The following is a 23,107-nucleotide window of genomic DNA, read 5'->3' on the forward strand; positions in this document are numbered from 1 at the left end:
AGACTCACCAAGTCTTGAGCCCAAGACTCGGTCACAGTGGATAGGTGTCAAAGTGAAAAAAGAACCATTTTAAAATTGTTTTAAGGTTTCCCTCAAGTACAAGAAGCAACATTCTTTTGTTTCCAAATACAAGAAAGAGAGGAAATAAGGGATTAGGCTACTTTGAGCCTTATTCTTCTAGGCTACTTCTAGTGGGGTCAACTTGTCATGATATAGGCTATTAGAAGCCTAGTCTTCTAGGCTCTAGCTTTTATTTTGATATATGTCTTCAACTTTTGATTCCATGGGTTTGATATTCCATGAATATTGTAGAAATTTGAGAATGACATTTCTAATATTTCTAATGTGTTATTTAGTTTAATTTTATGTGTACAAAGTAGCTTCTATTTATCTATATTATGGTGTCTTTGATGTGAATTTATTAAATGATACTTGAAAAATGTTTTAAATCCTTAAAAATCTTTGAATTTATTAGGTTTTCTTAATTTTCTGAGTCTAGACACCGAGTTCCGTGTCTAAGGTGAGTCTGACACTTGTAACTATGCTATAAATACATGAAAATTGAAACGAGAGGAATAGTCTAGAATATGTTGAATTATTTTCTTGGATGAATGCATCATGATAAATTGACACTAGGAGGGGAGGCAAGTGTTCCATATGGGAAGGAAGAAAGTGCAAAAGGGGGATATAAAGAAAAGCTAGAAGGTTGCGAGTCCTCGATTTAGTAGGTTCCCATAGCCAGGAGTGTTCAATTCATCATTGTGACCCTTGTGACTTGACAATGAGTTTTGAGGATCTCTAAGTTAGGCTTTCTATTTATAGTAAGTCTATTTATGGGTGATTGCCGTATTTGGTAGTGCAGTGGCCACAGTTGGTTGGTCGTCATCTGCATTTGATTGAGCCTATTAGTTATGGAGTTCATATTTATTAAATTATTAATGACGCTTTCATTATTATAAGGTACTTAATGTTATTTCATGTTATAATTTGAAGTTGTCAAGATGAAGCCTCTTAAGTGAGATGTGTGATCAAGAAGCTGAATTGCACAATTAAGTCACAAATATGACCATTTGTAAGAAATGATCATCCAATTATTGTTTTATTGCTTTGACATTTTCCTAAGGGTTTGAAAACCAAATTGTGCATTTAATCCATTGCTGAGGTATAGTGGATTTGAATTGAGTTTTTTGGAAATCTAAATTAGTGACCTCTTACTATTTCAATGGTGGTTGAGAAGCAATTGTGTGAAGAATTTGGTATTAGGGTTTTTGAATTTGGGCATCTAATTTTAATTGTTGTTGGGTGCGGATCCTCTTGTCTTTGGTGTTGGTTTTAATCTGCATTCAAATCCCTGAGTTCCCTACTAATTGGTGTTAGAAGTTCTGCATTTTTGGGGCAATTCATAGACTGAATTTGGACATCATCATTTCCATGTCCTTGGCATTGACTAGTAAGTGTTTTCTGGCATTGAAGGCGATGATTTATAAGTTATTGGCACCATTATTATCTGTGTGGTGTGCATTAATGGGGATTTTAGGGACGACGTTGGAAGAGTTTGCAAGCCCTATCATGATACCTGTTAATGCCAATATTGGCGTAATCTGCCAGTTGTTGTAGGCGTTTTCTTCCAAGTCGGGCAACTGAATACAACCATTTATTGGGTGTGAGGGACTACTCCAATGACACCCAGATTGGTGACCTGTGGAAGGCTATGATTGATTGGAAAAAAGCATGGTCTGCTTGTTGTTTCCTGGAACTGCTTAATAATATTGAGGTTTCATCCATAAACTAGTTGTAATTTCCTCTATCATTGCAACATTAGTTTTGATAATTGAAATGTTGTAAATATTCAAAAATTCACTAGTTGGTGTGAGTTGTCTACTGCATTTTCAAAATTCCATTTTATTAGATTTTTTCATTTCACGCTTTATTTGCAAAAACACAAAAAAACCAAAAAAAAGTACGAAAAACAAAAAAAGAAAACAATTTCATACAACTTAGTCAGTGAGAGTTAGCTTGTGCTCATTGCAATGGTATTAGAGCAGTTTCCTGGTTGTTTGTAGGGAATTGGGTTTAGTGCATTATTACATAGAGATTTATTCCAAGTAGACATTGTACCTTCAAAGGTTGTGCTCTCCACCTAGGATGGTGTCATGACCCGAAAATTACATACAAATTAATCTATTTTAATGCATATATAACATATTAAAAGTTAGAGATAGAGACCTTATCCATGGTAATATATATATATATATATATATATATATATATATATATATATATATATATATATATATATATATATATATATATATATATATGTATGTATGTATGTATGTATGTATAATATTGTTATAAATAAAATCATCATATGTATATATATATATAATTGAAATATAAAATAATACATTACAATATATGTTTTAATAATAATGATTAAGCAAATTGAAAGAGTGTGACTAAGAGTCACAACCAGATCTTGACGCATGTATTTGAAAGGAGTCATATTGAAATCAAAAGAGGGGAGCAATATATAGGTCAAAGGAAAGACATAGACATCAGACATGACTGAACACATCAAGTACAAGTAGAGGTAGACAATATAATCTAGTCAACAAGTGAGAGTCCACAAATGCTCCAGATGAAGATAGGGAGATGGTGTAGTAAAGGAGAAAAAAACACAGGTCCTCGTCTTTGTCAACAACCATGTCCAATCAATTAGCAGTACCATCGTATCAAGCATTATACTATTCCATTGAGGTTGCAGTCTAGTAGAGAATTCAAGATTTGTCAATACTTGGAATGTTTAATACAATATGCAGATATACGAACTGGTTAGGGATATATGGAGGGAATCAAAGGAATGACCATCGAGCAAGGCAAAGGTATTGGTAGATAGCGAACAGACGGGGCATCAACAATATTTAAGCATTACTACGTAGAGCGACAAAGAAGCGTTGAAATCTTTATTGGTGTGGGTAATAGATAAGACAAAGCTTGGGCCAGTTCAGAAGACAGGCATATATGACATCCAAAGCATAAACTGGAGGAGAGAAGGATCGCATAGTGAGAATATACGACATATTCCATACCGAGTAGAGGGAGAATCTGCCAATCATAACCAGAACAGGGCACGGTGGACTGAGCAAGCTTCCTTATGAAGTATGAGCAAGACAAACACAAGGCATTGAATGTTAACATAAAAGAAAGGAAGAGATTATGACAAACAATGCATACCACTTCAAAATACACATTGTCGATACAACTCAAGGAAAGGAGATCAAGGCACCAAATCATAGTGAGGATCAAGATCCATCACACGGAAATCATAAGTGCATCCACTGAATGAAGAAGACCTAGACTATATCATGAGGAATAGTTGCATTTGCAAGTAAGACAAGGATGTATAGGAAGTAGAACCGAATACCTTTGCAAATATTGGTGTCGGGGGTAAACAGAGAAATAAGAGGCATGGACGGTAACGTGGTCAAAATCTAGGCCAGATCGAGATACACCTTATGAGTATCAATACATAAATAGGTGAAATTAAGTGCAACTAAAAGTTTGGACAAAAGATAAATAACAATGAAGTTATAAAAATATAGTAAGAAGGGACAGTAGTGAACAATAGGTGGAGAATTATATAGAAGGGAATCAACATAGATGCAGAATCCAAGTTATTTGAAATTAACATACTCTGTGTAGAGGATATTTACAAATTATGTATATAAGAGAACTTTTAGAGACCCAATAGTGTCTGGACAGAGGACATTTATCATGAATGGTGAGTTTCTCCTAGAGAAGACTCAAAACCTAGAGGGCATTTGAGCATCGAATGTTGGATTCAGAATTGAATCCAGAGAGAGAGATATTTATAGAGAATCTCTTAGAGACAATATATATTGTAGTGGTCAAACATATGCATATGTCAGAGATAGAGACTTGGTAGAGGTGGGATCTCTACCAATTAGTGTTACCAGAGATCCCAAAGAGGCCTAAGGGAGAAGCTCTTTCTATGAAAATTACCTAATTGAGATATAATTCTCACCAGAGGGTTAGGTGACTAGAGAAAGGATTCCTCTTGAAGGATTAGGAAGGGTAGCTTGGGTAGTGTTTAGATTAGTATTTACTTAAATCCAATATTGCTAATATGTTTTACATATAATTTTCGATTTTGTATTGACAAGTGGTTGTAGGTTACAACATTCGAACCTAAGCAGAAAGTGGGGACATTACATATGGAGAACCAAAGATACAATTTGGTAGTATGGGTAACAAGGGTGCACTTGGGTCAAGAGATACAGGTTATAGAGATGCTAACACTGGTTTTGAGATTGATAGAGAGGTGAAAGAGACTTTAAAAGATCTGGCAATTGGACAATATAATGTCGCAGATGTGCTACAACTTTCTTACACTTTGCAACAAATTGCACTCTCTAGAGGACAAAGGATGGAGTATAGAGAGAGGCACTCGTGACAATTCTGTCAGTTCACATAGGTCTAGAGTTGGTGACAATATTAGAGCAGAGGACCGGGTCATGATTGATCACATGATTGACATGATTGGTTACATTGGTGCTTATGATAGGCCACAAAGGCCTATGTTTCTGAGACTTAAAGTAGATGTGGTTAGTACTGAGACTGAGGCTGCACCTTTTGTGGATGATGTATTTGCACATTTTGTTGAATGTGATGCTCTTCTGTAGGCCATCAAGAAGAAACCTTAATTTTGATAGATCTCTAGCTCAAAAGTAGGAGCATACTAGAGGCAGGCTTGCACATTGTCAGCCGACTGGATGGTTCTGGCAGTGTTTCTATAGCCGACGGATTGGCTGTCGTCGGTGTTTTGTATTTTGTAGCCGACGGGTAAATAGTTTGTAGCGGATGTAATGTTGTGGCCGACGGACTCCTTCGGGAAGGTTCGGCGGTACTATTTATATCCCGCTTGGGATCGTTGTAAATCATCAATCATCTACTGTTACTCATCTTATGAAGCATAATGTATGTCTGGTATATGCGAATATAATTCTGCTGTTCGTGTTCATTGTCTCTATGCGTTGATTAATTTACCAGTACGGTAAACATTTGGTGCCGTTGCCTTATGAATCTGGAAGGTGGGAGGAATGAAGATTAATGCCAAATCAGCTTAACAAAGATCGGAATAAGGTCAAGGAAAAAGATGGAACCCGTATTGCGCAAGAGAATTTAATTCTGGCACAGCAAGCCGAACGCTGACGGAGATTTTAGAAAATTACCGACGGAAACCGGAGCACTGAAGAATTGTTGGAGGAGACTCGGCAGCGGGTGGAATTGGTGGAAGAAGCACGGGAGGAGTTCTTGAATTTGTGTTTGCTGAGGGAGGAAAATTCAGACGGAAGAGCATCAACTCGCACGGCTTGCAGTGCCGAGGGAGCATGAGTGTGGAGTGACCTCTTTGTCCGAGATAGACTTCCGCGGGAAACAACTTCAGAAGATCCGTCTTCTTCACCAAGGTTTGCAGCTGTCGACACCTCCGGTGTGGGAGTGCAGACCGCCAGTGTGGGAGTTCAGGCCGTCGGTGTGGGAGTGCAGACCGCCGGTGTGGGAGTTCAGACTGCTGGTGTGGGAGTGCCGACCGCCGGTGTGGGATTGCAGACCTCCGGTGTGGGAGTGCAGACCTCCAGTATTGTGATGGCGGGACCCAAAGAAAAGCTGCCGAAGTTTGAAGGCGATGGTACTGCCGACCCCATCCAACATTGTAAGACATGTGAGACGATCTGGCGGGCAAATGGAATCACAGATGCCAATGAATGGGTTAGGCAATTTTCGGCAACCCTACGGGGTGTGTCGATTGATTGGTTTTCGGATACGGATCCACAAAAGCTGAATACCTGGGATAACATTTAAAAGGAGTTCCTGGCAAAATTTACACTCTTGTGGGATGATAATGAAATCATAGCAGAGATTTTCAATACCAAATAGGGGAAGCATGAAACTGTCCGCGTCTACGCCAGGAGATTAAAAGACTTAATAAACAAAATGGAAAGCAAGCCGGTGGACGGATTACAGAAAAGATGGTTCGTCGACGGCCTACGATCGAAATTGCGGAGGACAATGAAAATTGTGCCACCATCATATGTTGACGCGTATAACAGAGCACTGGACCTTGAAAGTGAGCAGAAAACAAAGAAGAAAAACTAGCTCCTCTGATTCTGATGACGACGAGCCTGTCGGAGATGAGAGCAGCGACGACGAAGGTAGTAGCAAGAAGGTTTGTGCCCTACAGAAGGATATGGTTTGCATGATGAAAGAATTTAAACATATGCAGAAAGAGCCAAAAGGTAGTGAACTATGGTGCACGGACTGTAAGACCGATGGTCATACTAAAGGATCGTGTCTAAAGAACCAATTTTGTGTTTTTTTTTAGATCATGGGCCATTTGACAAAAGACTGCCCCTTTAACATGAAGACAAGAGGATCTTCGCAAGTGCTTCTCACACAGGAGGCTTCCCCGTCGGGTAGTAGCGAAAACACGAATACCGCCGGTGCTACATTCAGAGGATACAAGAATAATCAGCGTGGACAAAATAATAACAACAACAATAACAATACCAATACAAGCAGAAGCCGAATCCAGTATGATGCAAACGGACGGCCGATTATTCAGTGCCGCACATGTAACTTGTGGGGGCATTTTGCGCGGGAGTGTCCAACAAAAAATACACCTCAACTATTGTGCCGATGGTGCGGACCCGACGATCACGACGACTCAAAATGTCCAAAATCCGGAGTGAACTTGATCACTATTGGGGCAGATGACGAAGAAGTTCTGGCAATTACGCGGCAACAAGCAAAAGAATACTCGGACCCCGCCGAAGAAAAGAGGAAATTTGCGGAAGCACGGGCAAAAGTTGGAAAAGTATCCCAAACAGCAACACCTCCGGACACCGCCGGCACTTCAGCGAGGAATTCCGCAAAACAAAACATAGTACGACAAATTTTGCAAACGGAGGTGCGAGTAAAGGTAAATGATTTGCTTCTCACCATGCCTCAACTTCGATCTGCTCTTCCAAATATTACAGGAGAATCAAGTCTTGGGAAGGAAAAGTCATCGGGAGAACCAAGTCAACGGAAGGAAAAGGAAATTGCTGTTGGAGGAGAAGATCAGATGTTGCTGGTGCTAACATCCGAACGACACCCTACAGTTGTCGAGATGGGAATACTTGGACATGTTCTCATAGACACCATAGTTGACGGAGGATCCGGCGTAAATGTATTGCCAGAAGAAACTTGGAGGAAACTGGGACAACCGACATTGTGGCCTCCGAGATTTCAGCTGCTGACCGCCGATCAACATGGCATTAAACCACTGGGTATTCTCATGGCACAGCCGGTAACCATTGGCACTCAGCTGTTCCTGATGGACTTCGTGGTGATTCCATTGAAGAGGAAAGGCTATGAAGCCATCCTGGGCTGCGGGTGGCTTATTGAAGCAAGAGCTCGACACGATTGGAAGAAGAACACCTTATCACTGGAAAGTAAAGGCCGCCGATTTGTCATTGATTTGCATACCCAAATGGTAGGGGAAGAGGCCCTGTCTTCAGATTCTGAGGAAGAGGAGGACGAAGGCAGACAACGGATGGAACTGGATCAGGAGGGCGTCCTCCGATTGGACGGGGGAACAACGGATGACGACTTGGATTCCGTCAACGGTCTCTACCACTGGCAAATGGAGGACTATGAATTATTTCACAGCTGCAATATTCTGTCGATTGAGAACGAATATCCGAAGGAGTTTAGTGAAGTAAAGGAGGGGGAGGCACCGTTGGATGTTACACCCGCCCATGCACTCAGTGAAGGGGAAACAATCAAGTATAATGAAGCTACGCTGCAAACGATGAATTTGGGGGACGAGGTAGAGCCGAAGAACATACTAGTCGGAGATAATTGGGATCCAGTACTCAAGGCCGCGACATTCAAGATATTTATGGACTACAAGGATGTTTACTATGGTCGTCGGCATGCGGAGGCGGACAGGGTTCCAGTAGAGAGATCATTGATAGCTGAGAGTGAGGCTAGATAGAAGCTAGCCACTGACTTGGCCGACCAGCAGGCAGCATGGGCCGCCGAGCGGGCAGCACTACTCACAGATATGGCAGTAGCGGTGCAGGAGAGGGACGTGGCTAGGAAAGGTACAGAGGCGACGGTCCGAGATAAGGATGCGGCTGAGCACGAGATGCAGTTAGCTAGGACATAGGCTATGGATGCGGCGCTTCTTCTAAAGGAGGCCGTCGAAGTTAATTCTCAGATTCAGACAGATCTCCGCATCTGGACAGAGCAAGTGTATGAGTTACGTCACCAACAACACACTTCTGGGACGCCCCCTTCTCTCTAGTATTTCTTCTGTTGTCTATAAGTTGTCTCCTAATTTTGTTAGTCGTCAGGAGACGACTGTTTTTTTGGGGCAGACGGTGTCAGCCGATTGGATGGTTTTGGTGGTGTTTCTGTAGCCGACGGATTGGCTGTTGTCGGTGTTTTGTATTTTGTAGCCGATGGGTAAATAGTTTGTAGCGGATGTAATGTTGTGGCCGACGGACTCCTTCGAGAAGGTTCGGCGGTAGTATTTATATCCCGCTTGGAATCATTGTAAATCATCAATCATCTACTATTACTCATCTTATGAAGCATAATGTATGTCTGGTATATGCGAATATAATTCTGCTGTTCGTGTTCATTGCCTGTATGCGTTGATTAATTTACCAGTACGGTAAACACACATGATAGACAGAGGCCTACACAGTTTGATTTGCCAGAGGTGGCCTATTAGATGACTTTAGCGCATCTTGATGGTAGTGTTAGAGTGACAACTTGAGATTGGGTCTACAAGCTCGATACTTATCTAGCATTGCATCCTATGATTGAGGACGATGCTATTAGATTTGTTGTGCTTCAGCATGATGGAGTTGCTCATGACCAGAGGTATCATAGGCTAATTTCTCTACATCATGATCAAATTTCTTCCTATCAAGAGTTTGTGGATAGACTGATAGAGCGTTTCGATAGGAAGGATCTAAAGGTGTGTTTTAGGGAGTTAGCCCAGCTCTAGGAGATAGGTGGGTTGGAGGCCTTCATTTGTGAGTTCTAGAGGATTTGAGTGATGGTGTATAATATATTTGAGTGGGGGAGAGTTATGCTCTTCATAGAGATGTCTTGCTTACCTCTATCTGTTAAAGCGAAGCTTGACATTGAGAAAAAAATGAAGAATCTCCTTTGTCAAGGCATCTCCAATAATAAAAAGATGGCATCAATCAGTTGGGAAAACATTTGTAGACCTATTGAGAATGGTGGTTTTAGTATGAAATGAGTAAAATGGAAAAATCAAGCTATGGGAGCCAAACTAATATGGAGGATGTATCAAAATCCACAAAGTAAATGGGTTAGGATCCTTTATAATAAATACCTTTACCCATGCAATAATTCAAATGGCTTTAGAACCCTTATTCCTCCAAAAGGTTTTAAAGTATGAAACTTTATGCTGGAATGTAGGAAGAATTAAAAGAAAAGATCTCCTCAGATGTAGGTCTAGTTAACAAAGCCCTGTTCTTGGAAGAATCGTGGGGTGGTTACTTTGCGCTTTCTAAAGTAATTTCCCCTAATTTCAGGATCTCTCTCTCTCCAATGTCTGGGGGGAAACCTTGAACAATTATGTGGTTTTCCTTTAAGGTGATCCAAACTTGGAATGGAAATGGAAATCCCTTGACAATACCCCTCTAACAAATGACAAAAAATTATAGTTATCCTCCCTTCTGGCTGATAGATCTTGTAATCCCAAGAATTTGGACGACTCTTTGGTATGGTTAGGCTCTAAAACTGAAAAATACAAAGTTAAAGAGGGGTACTAATCCTTAATAAATAAAGAAAATTGGAACCGCGCTGAGCTACCATTCCATCTATGTTGGGATGAGTTGTGTCTACCTAAAGCTGGCATGTTTAGTTGGGCTGCACTCCAAAAACACATCTTAACTGCTGAATGGTTTAAGAAAATAGGCTTTGAAGACCCCTCTAGATGCGTACGATGTAAAGCACAAGGAAGAGACTATGGATCATATCCTATTAAATTGTCCTCTTGCTCAAAATTATTGGTTATGGCTAATTAAAAAGTTACAATTCTACATTCCCCTTCCTAACAACATTCTCGATCTTTTATGTTGAAATCGTTTACAAATCTTGTGCTCATTCGACCAACAACATGAGACTTACAAGCTTATTCAAGCTCCTTATGAGAAACCACACTATAAACAACAATTGGAAGACCAAGAGTCACAACTTAGAATCCTCCTTACAATGAGACAAATACAACTAATAGAAGACCAAGAGTCGCAACTTAAATTCCACAAAGATGTCCCTCTTGGGATTTGAACTAGGGTCTCCACACTGATAAGTCATGGTTTCAACCAACTAAGCTAAATCCCTTGGAACATTCTCGATCTTTTCAAAAGTTGGCCTTATCCATATAAGCATAGTACCTTCTATCCCTTAACTAAAATTGCTCCATCTATTCTTATCTGGGAATTATGAGAGGAATGTAATTTAAGGATATTGTGCGACAAGAAGATGGAGCGAAATCATCTGATTAATAAGATAGAAGCAAGCATAGTCTAGAAGTAACGAACAATAGACTAAAGCGTATTAGATCCTCAAATAATATCTTCTCTCAATGGGACAACGAAATTGAAAATGATCGGCATAACTTGGATACTCCACCTCATTTTGATAAAGGGGACAAAGATTCTTCTTTAGCCAGACAAGCTGTGGGTATGTGCAGGATCATGGTGTGCCAAAAAGTGGCAATGTGAAAAAAATAGAGTTTGAACACATGTAAAAGCACTTCAAAATCCGCTCTGACTTTTTTTCACCTATCCAGGTACCAAACCTGGAAAGTAAGACCCAAGCCTTATCAGATATCCGATTTGAGATTGAGATCCGATATGAGATCTGATATCCGATATCGGCGACATAAAAGTTGGAGGGAAAAGGCACAAAAATTAGAGGGAAAAATAAATTTGTATGTGATATAACTAATTTGAGTTATGAAATGTGTAAAGATATAATATATAACCTATAAATATATAATATAATAACATAACTATTATATATATATATATATATATATATATATATATATATATATATATATATATATATATATATATATATATATATATATATATATATATATAACGTAATGTAAAGATATAATATATAATCTATTAATATATAATAATATATTATGTTATTATTATTATTATCTATAAATATAATATATATTATTATTATTTTTACTATATTTTTATTAAATATAATAATGTAATATATTATATATATTTTATTAATACATACTATTATTATTATCATATATAAATTATAATCTATAATATATTATTATTATTATTATCATATGTAAATTATAATATATAATATATTATGTTATTATTATTATAATCTATAAATTATAATGATATATATATATATATATATATATATGATTGTTATATTATATTATTATTATTTTTACTATATTATTTCTAGTGGAGTTATTTATATGGGTCAAAAGGTCTCACAGGATGACTTATGACCCCTTTCGACACATTCCATGATGACCCCTAGGGACATATTAGAATAGTTTATATGGGTCGAAGGGGGTCATAGGATGACCTATGAACCCTTTCGACATATTACAAGATGACATTTGTCCCTAGGTGTCCTAGGACACTTAGGGAGATATTAGAATCATTCATATGGGTCAAAGGGGGTCATAGGGTGACCAATGACCACCTTCGACACATTCTACGATGACATATGTCCTTAGGGATCTTAAGACCCCTAGGGACATATTAGAATCATTCATATGGGTTGAAGGGGATCATAGGGTGACATATGACCCCCTTCGACACATTCCACGATGACATATGTCCCTAAGGGTCTTAAGACCCCTAGGGACATATTAGAATCTTTCATATGGTTTGAAAGGGGTCATAGGGTGAACTATGACCCCCTTCTACACATTACATGACGACATATGTCCTTAGGAGTCCTAGGACACCTAGGGACATATTAGAATGCTTCATATGAGTCAAAGGGGGTCATAGGTTGACCTATGACCCCCTTTGACCCATTAAATGATGACATATGTCTCTAGGGGTCCTAGGACCCCTAGGGACATATTAGAATCATTCTTATCGGTCAAAGGGGCTCATAGGGTGACCTATGACCCCCTTTGACCCATTAGATGACGACATATGTCCTTAGGGGTCTTAGGAACCCTAGGGACATATTAGAATCGTTCTTATGGGTCAAAGGGGGTCATAGGTTGACTTATGACCCTCTCCGACACATTACATGACGACATATGTCCCTACGGGTCCTAGGACAGCTAGGGACATATGAGAATGCTTCATATGGGTCAAACGGTGTCATAGGTTGACCTATGACCCCCTTCGACCCATTAAATGATGACATATATAGCTAGGGGTCCTAAGAACCCTAAGGACATATTACAATCGTTCTTATGGGTCAAAGGGCATCATAGGTTGACCTATAACCCCCTCTGACCCATTACATGATGACATATGTCGCTAGGGATCCTAGGAACCCTAGGGACATATTAGAATGTTTCATTCGAACCATTAAATGACAACATATATCCATAGGGGTCCCAGGACCCTAGGGACATATTAGAATCTTCGACCTATTACATGATGATATATGTCCCCAGGGGTCCTAAGATCCCTAAGGACATATTAGAATCATTCATATGGGTTAAAGGGGGTCATAGATTGACCTATGACCCCGTTCGACCCATTACATGATGACATATGTCCCCAGGGGTCCTAGATCCCTCGAGACATATTAGAATTATTCATATGGGTCAAAGGGGGTCATAGGTTTACCAATGACCCCCTTTGACCCATTAAATGACGACATATGTCCCTATCGGTCCTAGAACCCCTAGGGACATATTAAAATTGTTCTTATGGATCAACGGGGGTAATAGGTTGACCTATGACTCCCTGCAACCCATTAAATGACGACATTTGTCCCTAGGAGTGCTAGGACCCCTAAGGACATATTAGAATCGTTCTTATGGGTCAAAGGGGGTCATAGGTTGACCTATAACCCCCTTCGACCCATTACATGACGAAATATGTCCCTAGGGATATATTAGAATCCTTCTAATCGGTCAAAGGGGGTCATACCTTATGAACCCCTTCAACCCATTACCTGACGACATATGTCCATAGGGGTCCTACGACCCCTAGGGACATATTAGAATGTTTCATATGGGTTAAAGTGGGTCATAGGTTGACATATGACCCCCTTCAACCCATCAAATGACGACATATCTCCCTAGGGGTCCTAGAGGTCATATTAGAATCATTTTTATAGCTCAAAGGGGGTCACAGGTTAACCTCTGACCCACTTCGACATATTACATGATGACATATGTCCCTAGGGGTCCTAAGACCCCTAAGAACATATTAGATTCGTTCATATGGGTCAAAGAGGGTCAGAGGTTGACCTATGACCCCCTTCGACCCATTAAATGATGACATATGTTCCTAGGGGTCCTAGGAGCCCTAGGGACATATTAGAATCATTCTTATGGGTCAAAGGGGGTCATAGGTTGACCTATGACCCCCTTTGACCAATTACATAATGACATATTTCACTAGGGGTCCTAGGACCCCTAAGAATGTCTTAAAATTTTTCATGACCTATTACATGATGACATATGTCCTTAGGGTCCTAAGACCCCTAGGGACATATTAGAATCTTTCATATGGGTCTAAGGGGGTCATAGGTTGACCTATGACCCCCTTCGACGCATTATATGACGACATATGTCCCTAGGGGTCTTAGGACCCATAGGGACATATTAGAATCGTTTATATGGATCAAAGGGGGTCATAGGTTGACCTATGACCCGCTTCGACCTATTAAATGATGACATATGTTCTTAGGGGTCTTAGGACCCCTGGGGACATATTAGAATCGTTTGTATGGGTCAAAGGGAGTCATAGGTTGACCTATGACCACCTTCGACACATTACATGATGACATATGTCCCTAGGGGTCCTAGGACTCTTAGGGACATATTAGAATGCTTCATATGGGTCAAACAGGGTCATATGATGACCTATGACCCCCTTTTACTCATTAAATGACAAGATATGTCCCTTAGGAACATATTAAAATTGTTCTTATGGGTCAAAGGAGGTCATAGGTCGAACCATTACATGACGACATATGTCCTTAGAGATCCTAGGACCCCTATGGACATATTAGAATGCTTCATATGGGTCAAAGGGTGTCATAGGTTGACCTATGACCCCCTTCGACCCATTAAATGACGACATATGTCCCTAGGGGTCCTAGGACCCCTAGGGACATATTAGAATCATTCTTGTGGGTCAAACGGGGTCATAGGTTGACCTATGACCCCCTTCGACCTATTACATGATGATATATGTCCCTAGGGGTCCTAGGACCCTTAGGGACATATTAGAATCGTTCTTATGGGTCAAAGGGGGTTATAGGGTGACGTATGACCCCATTTGACCTATTAAATGATGACATATGTCTCTAAGTGTCCTAGGACCCCTAGAGACATATTAGAATCGTTCTTATGGGTCAAAGGGGGTCATAGGTTGACCTATGACCCCCTTCGACCCATTAAATGATGACATATATCCCTAGTGGTCCTAGGACCCGTAGGGACATATTAGAATCATTCTTATGGGTCAAAGGGGGTCATAGGTTGACCTATGATCCCCTTCGACCCATTACATGACGACATATGTCCCTAGGGGTCCTAAGACCCCAAGGGACATATTAGAATCCTTTTAATAGGTCAAAAGGGGTCATAGGGTGACCTATCACCCCCTTCGACCTATTACGTAACAACATATGTCCATAGGGGTCTTAGGACCCCTAGGGAGATATTAGAATGCTTCATATGAGTCAAAGGGGGTCATAGGTTGATCTATGACTTCCTTCAACCCATTAAATGATGACATAGGACCCCTAAGGACATATTAGAATCATTCTTATGGCTCAAAGGGGGTCATATGTTAACCTATGACACCCTTCAACATATTACATGATGACATATTTCCACAGGGGTCCTAGGACCCTTAGGAACATATTAGATTCATTCATATGGGTCTAAGGGGGTCATAGGTTGACTTATGACCCCCTTCGACCCATTACATGACGACATATGTCCCTAGGGGTCCTAGGACCTATAGGGACATATTAGAATCATTCTTATAGGTCAAAGGAGGTCACAGGTTGACTTATGACCCACTTCGACACATTAGATGACATATGTGTCTAGGGGTCCTAAGACACCTAGGGACATATTAGAATGCTTCAGATGGGTCAAAGGGTGTCATAGGTTGACCTATGACCCCCTTCGACCCATTAAATGATGACATATATAGCTAGGGGTCTTAGGACCCCTAGGGACATATTACAATCGTTCTTATGGGTCAAAGGGGGTCATAGGTTGGCCTATAACCCCCTCTGACCCATTATATGACGACATATGTCCTAGGGGTCCTAGGACCCCTAAGGACATATTAGAATGCTTCATATGGGTCAAAGGGAGTCATAGGTCAACCTATGACCCCTTTCAACCCATTAAATGACAACATATATCCCTTAGGAACATATTAGAATCTTTGACCCATTACATGACGACATATGTCCCTAGGGGTTCTAGGATCCCTCGGGACATATTAGAATTATTCATATGGGTTAAAAGGGGTCATAGGTTGACCTATGACCTTGTTCGACCCATTACATGATGACATATGCCCCCAGGGGTCCTAAGATCTCTGGGGACATATTAGAATCATATATATGGGTCTTGGACACATTACATGATGACATATGTCCCTAGGGGTCCTAGAACCCCTAGGGACATATTAGAATAGTTCTTATGGGTCAAAGGGGCTAATAGGGTGACCTATGACCCCCTTCGACCCATTACATGATGACATATGTCCTAGGGATATATTTGAATCGTTCTTATGGGTGTAAGGGGGTCACAGGTTGACTTATGACCCACTTCGACATATTACATGATGACATATGTCCCTAGGAGTCCTAAGACACTTTGACCTATAAAAACGATTCTCATATGTCCTTAAGGGTCCTAGGGACATATGTTGTCATGTAATGGGTCAAAGGGGGTCATAGGTCAACCTATGACCCCCTTTGACCCATATGAACAATTTTAATATGTCCCTAGGGGTTCTAGGACCCCTAGGGACATATGTCATCATTTAATGGGTCAAAGGGGATCATAGGTCAACTTATGACCTCCTTTGACCCAAATGAACAATTCTAATATGTCCCTAGGGGTGCTAGAAGCCCTAGTGACATGTCGTCATTTAATAGGTCGAATGGGGTCATAGGTCAACCTATGACCCCTTTTTACCCATATGAATAATTCTAATATATCCTTAGGTGTCTTATGACCCGTAGGGACATATGTCATCATGTAATGTGTCAACCTATGACCCCATTTGACCCATAAGAATGATTCTAATATGTCCCTAGGGGTCCTAGGCCCCCTAAAGATATATGTTGTCATGTAATGGGTTGAAGGGTTTCATAGGTCACCCTATGACCCCCTTTGACCCATAAGAACGATTCTAATATGTCCCTAGGGGTCCTAGGACCCCTAGGGACATATGTCATCATATAAAGGGTCAAATGAGGTCATAGGTCAACTTATGACTCCCTTTGACCCATAAGAACGATTCTAATCTGTCCCTAGAGTTCTTAGGACCCCTTTGGATATATGTCATTATGTAATTTGTCAAAGGGGGTCATAGGTCATACCTATGACCCCTTTTGACCCATAAGAAGCATTCTAATATGTCCCTAGGGGTCCTAGGACCTCTAGAGACAAATGTCATTATGTAATTGCCTAGGTGTCCAATGTGTTCAATGACTCATAGGGACATATGTCATCATGTAATGGGTAAAAGGTGACCCATAAGAATGATTCTAATACGTCCCTAGGGGTCCTAGGACCCCTAGAGAGATATGTCGTCATGTAATGGGTTGAAGGGTGTCATGGGTCACCTTATGACCACTTTTGACCCATAAGAATGATTCTAATATTTTTCTAGGGGTCCTAGGACCCCTAGGGACATATGTCATCATGTAATGCGTTGAAGGGGGTCATGGGTCAACCTATGATCCCTTTTGACCCATAAGAACAATTGTCATATGTCCCTAGGGGTCGTAGGGACATATGTCGTCATGTAATGGGTCAAAGGGGGTCATAGGTCAACCTATGACCCCCTTTGACCCATATGAACAATTTTAATATGTCCCTAGTGGTCCTAAGACCCCTAGGGACATATGTCATCATTTAATGGGTCGAAAGAGATCATAGGTCAACCTATGACCCCCTTCGATCCATATGAACAATTCTAATATGTCCGTAGGGGACTTAGGACCCCTAAGGACATATGCCGTCATGTAATGTGTCGAAGGGGGTCATAGGTCAACGTATGACCCCCTTTGACCCATAAGAATAATTCTCATATGTTCCTAGGGGTCCTCAGGACATATGTCGTCATGTCATGGGTCAAAGGGGGTCATGAGTCAACCTATGACCCCCTTTGACCCATATGAACAATTCTAATATGTCCCTGGGAGTCCTAGGACCCCTAGGGACATACATATCATTAAATAGGTCGAAGGGGGTCATAGGTCAACCTATGATCCTCTTTGATCCATATGAACAATTCTAATATGTCCCTAGGGGTCCTAAGACCCCTAAGGACATATGTCATCATTTAATGGGTCGAAGGGGTTCATAGGTCAACCTATGATCTCCTTTGATCCATATGAATAATTCTAATATGTCCCTACGGGTCTTAGGACCCCTAGGGACATATGTCGTCGTTTAATGGGTCGAAGGGGGTCCTAGGTCACCCTATGACCCCCTTTGACCCATATGAATGATTCTAATATGTCTCTAGGGGTCCTAGGACCCCTAGGGACAAATGTCTTCATGTAATGGGTCGAAGGGTGTCATAGGTCAACTTATGACCCCCTTTGACCGATATGAACGATTCTAATATGTCCCTAGGGGACCCCTAGGGACATATGTCATTATGTAATGTGTCGAAGGGGGTCATAGATTGTCATAGGTCAACCTATGACCCCCTTCGACCCATAAGAATGATTCTAATATGTCCCTAGGGGTCCTAGGACCTCTAGGGACATATGTCATTATGTAATGGGTCGAAGGAGATCATAAGTCAACCTATGAGCCCCTTCGATCCATATGAATGATTCTAATATGTCTCTAGGGGTGCTAGGACCCCTAGGGACATATGTCGTCATGTAATGGGTCAAAAGGGGTAATGGGTCAAAAGGGGTCATAGGTGACCTATGACCCCCTTTAACCCATAAGAACGATTTTAAGATGTCTCTATGGGTCCTAGACCCCTAGGGACATATGTCATAATTTAATGGATTGAATGGGGTCATAGGTCAACCTATGACCCGCTTCGACCCATAAGAACGATTCTAATATGTACTTACGGGTCTTAGGACCCCTAGGGACATATGTCATCATGTAATGCGTCGAAGGGGGTCATAAGTCAACCTATGACCTCCTTCGACCCATAAGAACGATTCTAATATGTCATTAGGGATCCTAAGACCCTTAGGGACATATATTGTTATGTAATGGGTTGAAGGGACCTATGACCCCTTTTGACTCATATATATTAATAATATACATATATATTAATAACATACATATTAATATAATAATATATATTAATAACATATATATATATATATAATAAAAATATTACGTTATTATATATATTAATAACATACTTATATATATATATATATATATTTAATAAAAATATTACGTTATTATATATATTAATAACATATATATATATATATATATTTAATAAAAATATTTAGTAAAAATAATAATATAAATTATATTAATAGATTATAATGAGAATAACATAATATATTATTATAGATTAATATATTATATGTTATATCTTTACATTACGTTATTTTATATATATATATATATATATAATATATTATAATACATATTTACATAGTAATATAACAAAAATCATTTATAAATCATAAGCTATAAAATATTATGTTATAATATATATGACGTTATTATATATATATATATTGCTTTATTATATTAAATAAAAATATCACGTTATTATATATATATATATATATATTAATAACATACTTATATATATATTACGTTATTATATATATTAATAACATATATGTAAAGTTATTATATTTAATAAAAATATTACGTTATTATATATATATATATATATATATGTTATTAATTTATATATAATAACGTAATATTTTTATTAATAACATACTTATATATATATATATATATACATATATACATATATACATATGTATATATATACATATTTAACGTTATTATATTTAGTAAAAATAATAATAATATAAATTATATTTATAGATTATAATGAGAATAACATAATATATTATTATATATTAATATATTATATGTTATATCTTTACATTACGTTATTTATATATATATATATATATATATATATATATATATATATATATATATATATATATATATATATATATATATATATATATATATATTATAATACATATTTTCATAGTAATATTACAAATTTTTTTTATAAATCATAAGCTATAAGTCTTAAATCCGGTTTTCCCTCCAAAATGGGTTGGGATTTCAAAATTTCCACCAAAATTCACCTAGCCATATCGGATATCCGATTTGAAATCTGATATCCGATTTGAAATCACCTGGTCAACCCAAAAGACGTGTTTGAAGAGGGTTTTAGTGATACTCAGACTTTGGGTAGTCGTCTGACAATGTTATTTTCATTGAAATTGAATGAAATGAAGAGGGTTTTTTAATATCGACTCTCAAGATTCCATTAATATAATTTTTGTCAAATTCTGAGATTGATAAGTATTTATTAGTTAATTATCGATGAAGATTATTGTAAAGTGCTGATTGACATACTGATTGAAAAACAGCTATAATTTTCAAACTGTATAACATTTTTTAAACCTAAAAGTTGCGTCACATTCTATGCTTTGCGAAGTATAAGAAAAAAAAAAAAAAAAAAAATTTGGTAAAATTTTCTATTAGTTAAGGTGGTCAGACACGGGACTTTTTTTTATCCGAATTTTTTTTGGTAGAAAATTCATATTTAATTATTTATTTGGAATAAAAATACCAAAAGATATGCGTCACATCCGGGCATGAGTCTACATTTCATATCTATAATTATATTAAAAAAATATTATCATTTGATTTTGATTAAGGTGGTCAGACATACACCTACTTTTTATTTTTGCCCTGAAATTTTTGTAGTACTGCATTAAAATTCAAACTTTTGACCAATCAATTATTTTTTTCTCCTGATAAGGCCTAGTTGTTTAGAAACTACATTCAATTTCCTACAGATTATTTTCTTACAACTTTTTGATATAAAGTCCATAACCACTTTAAAATTATGTGTCAAATTGACATAACCCTGATTTTCTGATTTTTCACTGCCACTTAAGGCCATAGTTTGGTACACCATGATCCTGCACATACCCCTGTATATGGTCTCCCCCACAACTTTATTGGTATAAATTAAACTACAAGGGAGCTTCTTGTGGAAATCCTAGCTTGGCAATTATCCATAGTTGGAATAAAGTCACTTGTGGCCCAATTGCTATAGCCATTGAGAAGGCTACTAATAACATAGCTTAATTAGAAGCCTTGTCTAAAGGGGTGATTCTGTGCAAAGATCTCAGGATCGAAGAAAAAAAACTCACAAAATTAGGCATTGAAGGATCAAATATATTTGAACTAAACAAGAACATCCTACTCATTAACCTTCATACCACTAGTTAATTGTCTTACATTTTGACTACACGCCCATTTGAACATAGTATATCAGCTTTTGTTTAGGTTTTATATCTCATAAGGAATACTACCTAGTCAGATTCACAAGGTTCAACAATTGGATATAGTTAATATAATATATATTATTATAACTATGAATTATTGAGATTCTCATACTAGGCTATTATCATCTATGTTTTTAATCTAACAAACTAACAATCTCTCTAGGAGCATATGTGTAATATGCGTAGAAATACTCTTAAAGTTAATGATATGAAGACACAATAAAAGGCAAAAGGTTCTATTTTATAGTTATGTACGACATTATAAAAGGTTTGCCATGTAATAAGGAAACCTCAAACTATTATTTAATCTTTGAAACCCTGAGGAATGACCTCAAGGCATAAAAAGTTGTAAATAGGGGAATGCCCCTATATTTTCTTTTCTTATAATCTGATGAGTGAACAAAAAGTCCCCGGGTAAGGTTGGAGTTTTTATTGACTCCTTTCGTTCCTACTAGTGGCTGCTTTGATCGCAGAAAAATGTACAATTTTTTTAAAATTAATTAAATATGGCTATTGCCTTTTATTGATAAAAAATAATAATTTATATTATATTGATAATTATATCAATATTTTATTCTTAATATTTTATTATATTATTATTTATTCATTATATTCATTCATTAATATATAATATAATATTATAAATTAATATATTATAATCTTCCATTAATAGTATACAATGAATTATATTGTAATTTTTTATTTTTTATTTTGTTCATTAGTTTTATTTCTATTGTTTATTATCAAATTTTATTCTCGAAAGGGGTCATCTCAAAGCAAAACTGTATAAGAAGCTTAGGAAGAAATCCAATGCAATACTTTATACATACATTGACAAAACTAGAATAATCATGATGTTTATAACCTGTCAACAAAAAAAGAAGTTTCAGAATTACTAAATTTGCTTTTCACTAGACAAGAGGAAGATCCCAGACAATTTTTATCAAAGAAATCCTCTTAAAATGTACTATCATTTTCAAAAGATCAAATACTATATGCTTGAAGGAATACCTTTACCATAGTTATATAAGAAATGCCTTGTAGATTTGGAAATGATAAGAGTTCAAGATAAAATAAGACCAGTCCCAGGAAATGATGATAATGAACAAGATAAAATATAATTAGCCTGTGGAAATGATAATAACTAATGAGAGAAAATAATACCATAGTCTCAAAAGCTCAATTACTAAAATATTTAAATAGATTTTTTTATCGTACTTTTACAATTATAGATATGATTGCTTACTTTTAGTCACGATCTTTCCAAACTTTTCCTTTCAGAGAGAAAAGCTTAAAGCTTGATTTTTGTGTGGGCAGGTATTTTCTATTATTGTTTATTGCATGCTGTATCCTTGTTATAGTTGGAGGATTTATGTTCCATAAATTCAGGTAAGCAATTCATATTTTAAAATCTTTTCATGTCATCTCCTTGTTATTTCTAATGTGACCTAACAATTGACATGTGTGCATACACATGCATGCATGCCTACACACTTTTATATGGAAGGTTATACTACAAAGGTTTTTTGGATAATAGGCTTAGATACACACATCTCAAACGTTTTTGTATAGCCATTTTTTCATATACTATTTGGGTATCTTTAAATGGTCTTGCCCAAAGACAAAAACCAAAATACATACAAAAGCAAATAAATTCTGTATGAACCTCTTATGAGGAGCAATTATAAACCAAAAAGGGAGCTGTAAGAGCCCCTGCTAATTCTTATATGTTTTCTTAAAGTTTTAATGTTTAACAGTTCATCAAACAATTGACACACCTCACTATTATTTGATTTTCTGATTATTGTTTATGTTTTGCTTAGTTACAGATTTTTGAAATGAATCTGATACGGGCATGTGAATTGGATCCTTGGATTCGTAATTTTTTTTCCCAATTATGATTCATGTAGGATTCGTGTGTGTGTGTGTGTGTCTATATATATTACTAAAAAATGAGAGAAACATACGTAATTCTAAAACTAAATCATTTCAAAGTATGAATCTATGATTCAAAATTATTTCATGGTAAGAATCTATGGATCAA

At 37.6% G+C, this 23,107-nt stretch overlaps 1 protein-coding gene across 6 annotated transcripts in view; it reads left to right on the plus strand.

Annotated features, from left to right (window-relative positions):
• LOC149573126 (putative ion channel POLLUX-like 2) overlaps nt 1–23,107 on the plus strand; it is a 412,830-nt gene that overhangs the window by 92,121 nt on the left and 297,602 nt on the right. For all 6 annotated transcript variants that reach the window (XR_016360040.1, XR_016360041.1, XR_016360038.1 and 3 more), the window contains one exon: nt 22,381–22,452. Coding sequence is in view for 2 of the 6 variants with exons in the window: in XM_089814304.1 (XP_089670430.1) it covers nt 22,381–22,452 (72 nt within the window). In the remaining 4 variants the exon portion in view is untranslated. The remainder of the gene's footprint in view (nt 1–22,380; nt 22,453–23,107) is intronic.

This window comes from Cupressus sempervirens, chromosome 2 (assembly GCF_028749045.1).
Source record: "Cupressus sempervirens isolate cs-2001-9-10 chromosome 2, ASM2874904v1, whole genome shotgun sequence".
Taxonomy (NCBI): Eukaryota; Viridiplantae; Streptophyta; class Pinopsida; order Cupressales; family Cupressaceae; genus Cupressus; species Cupressus sempervirens.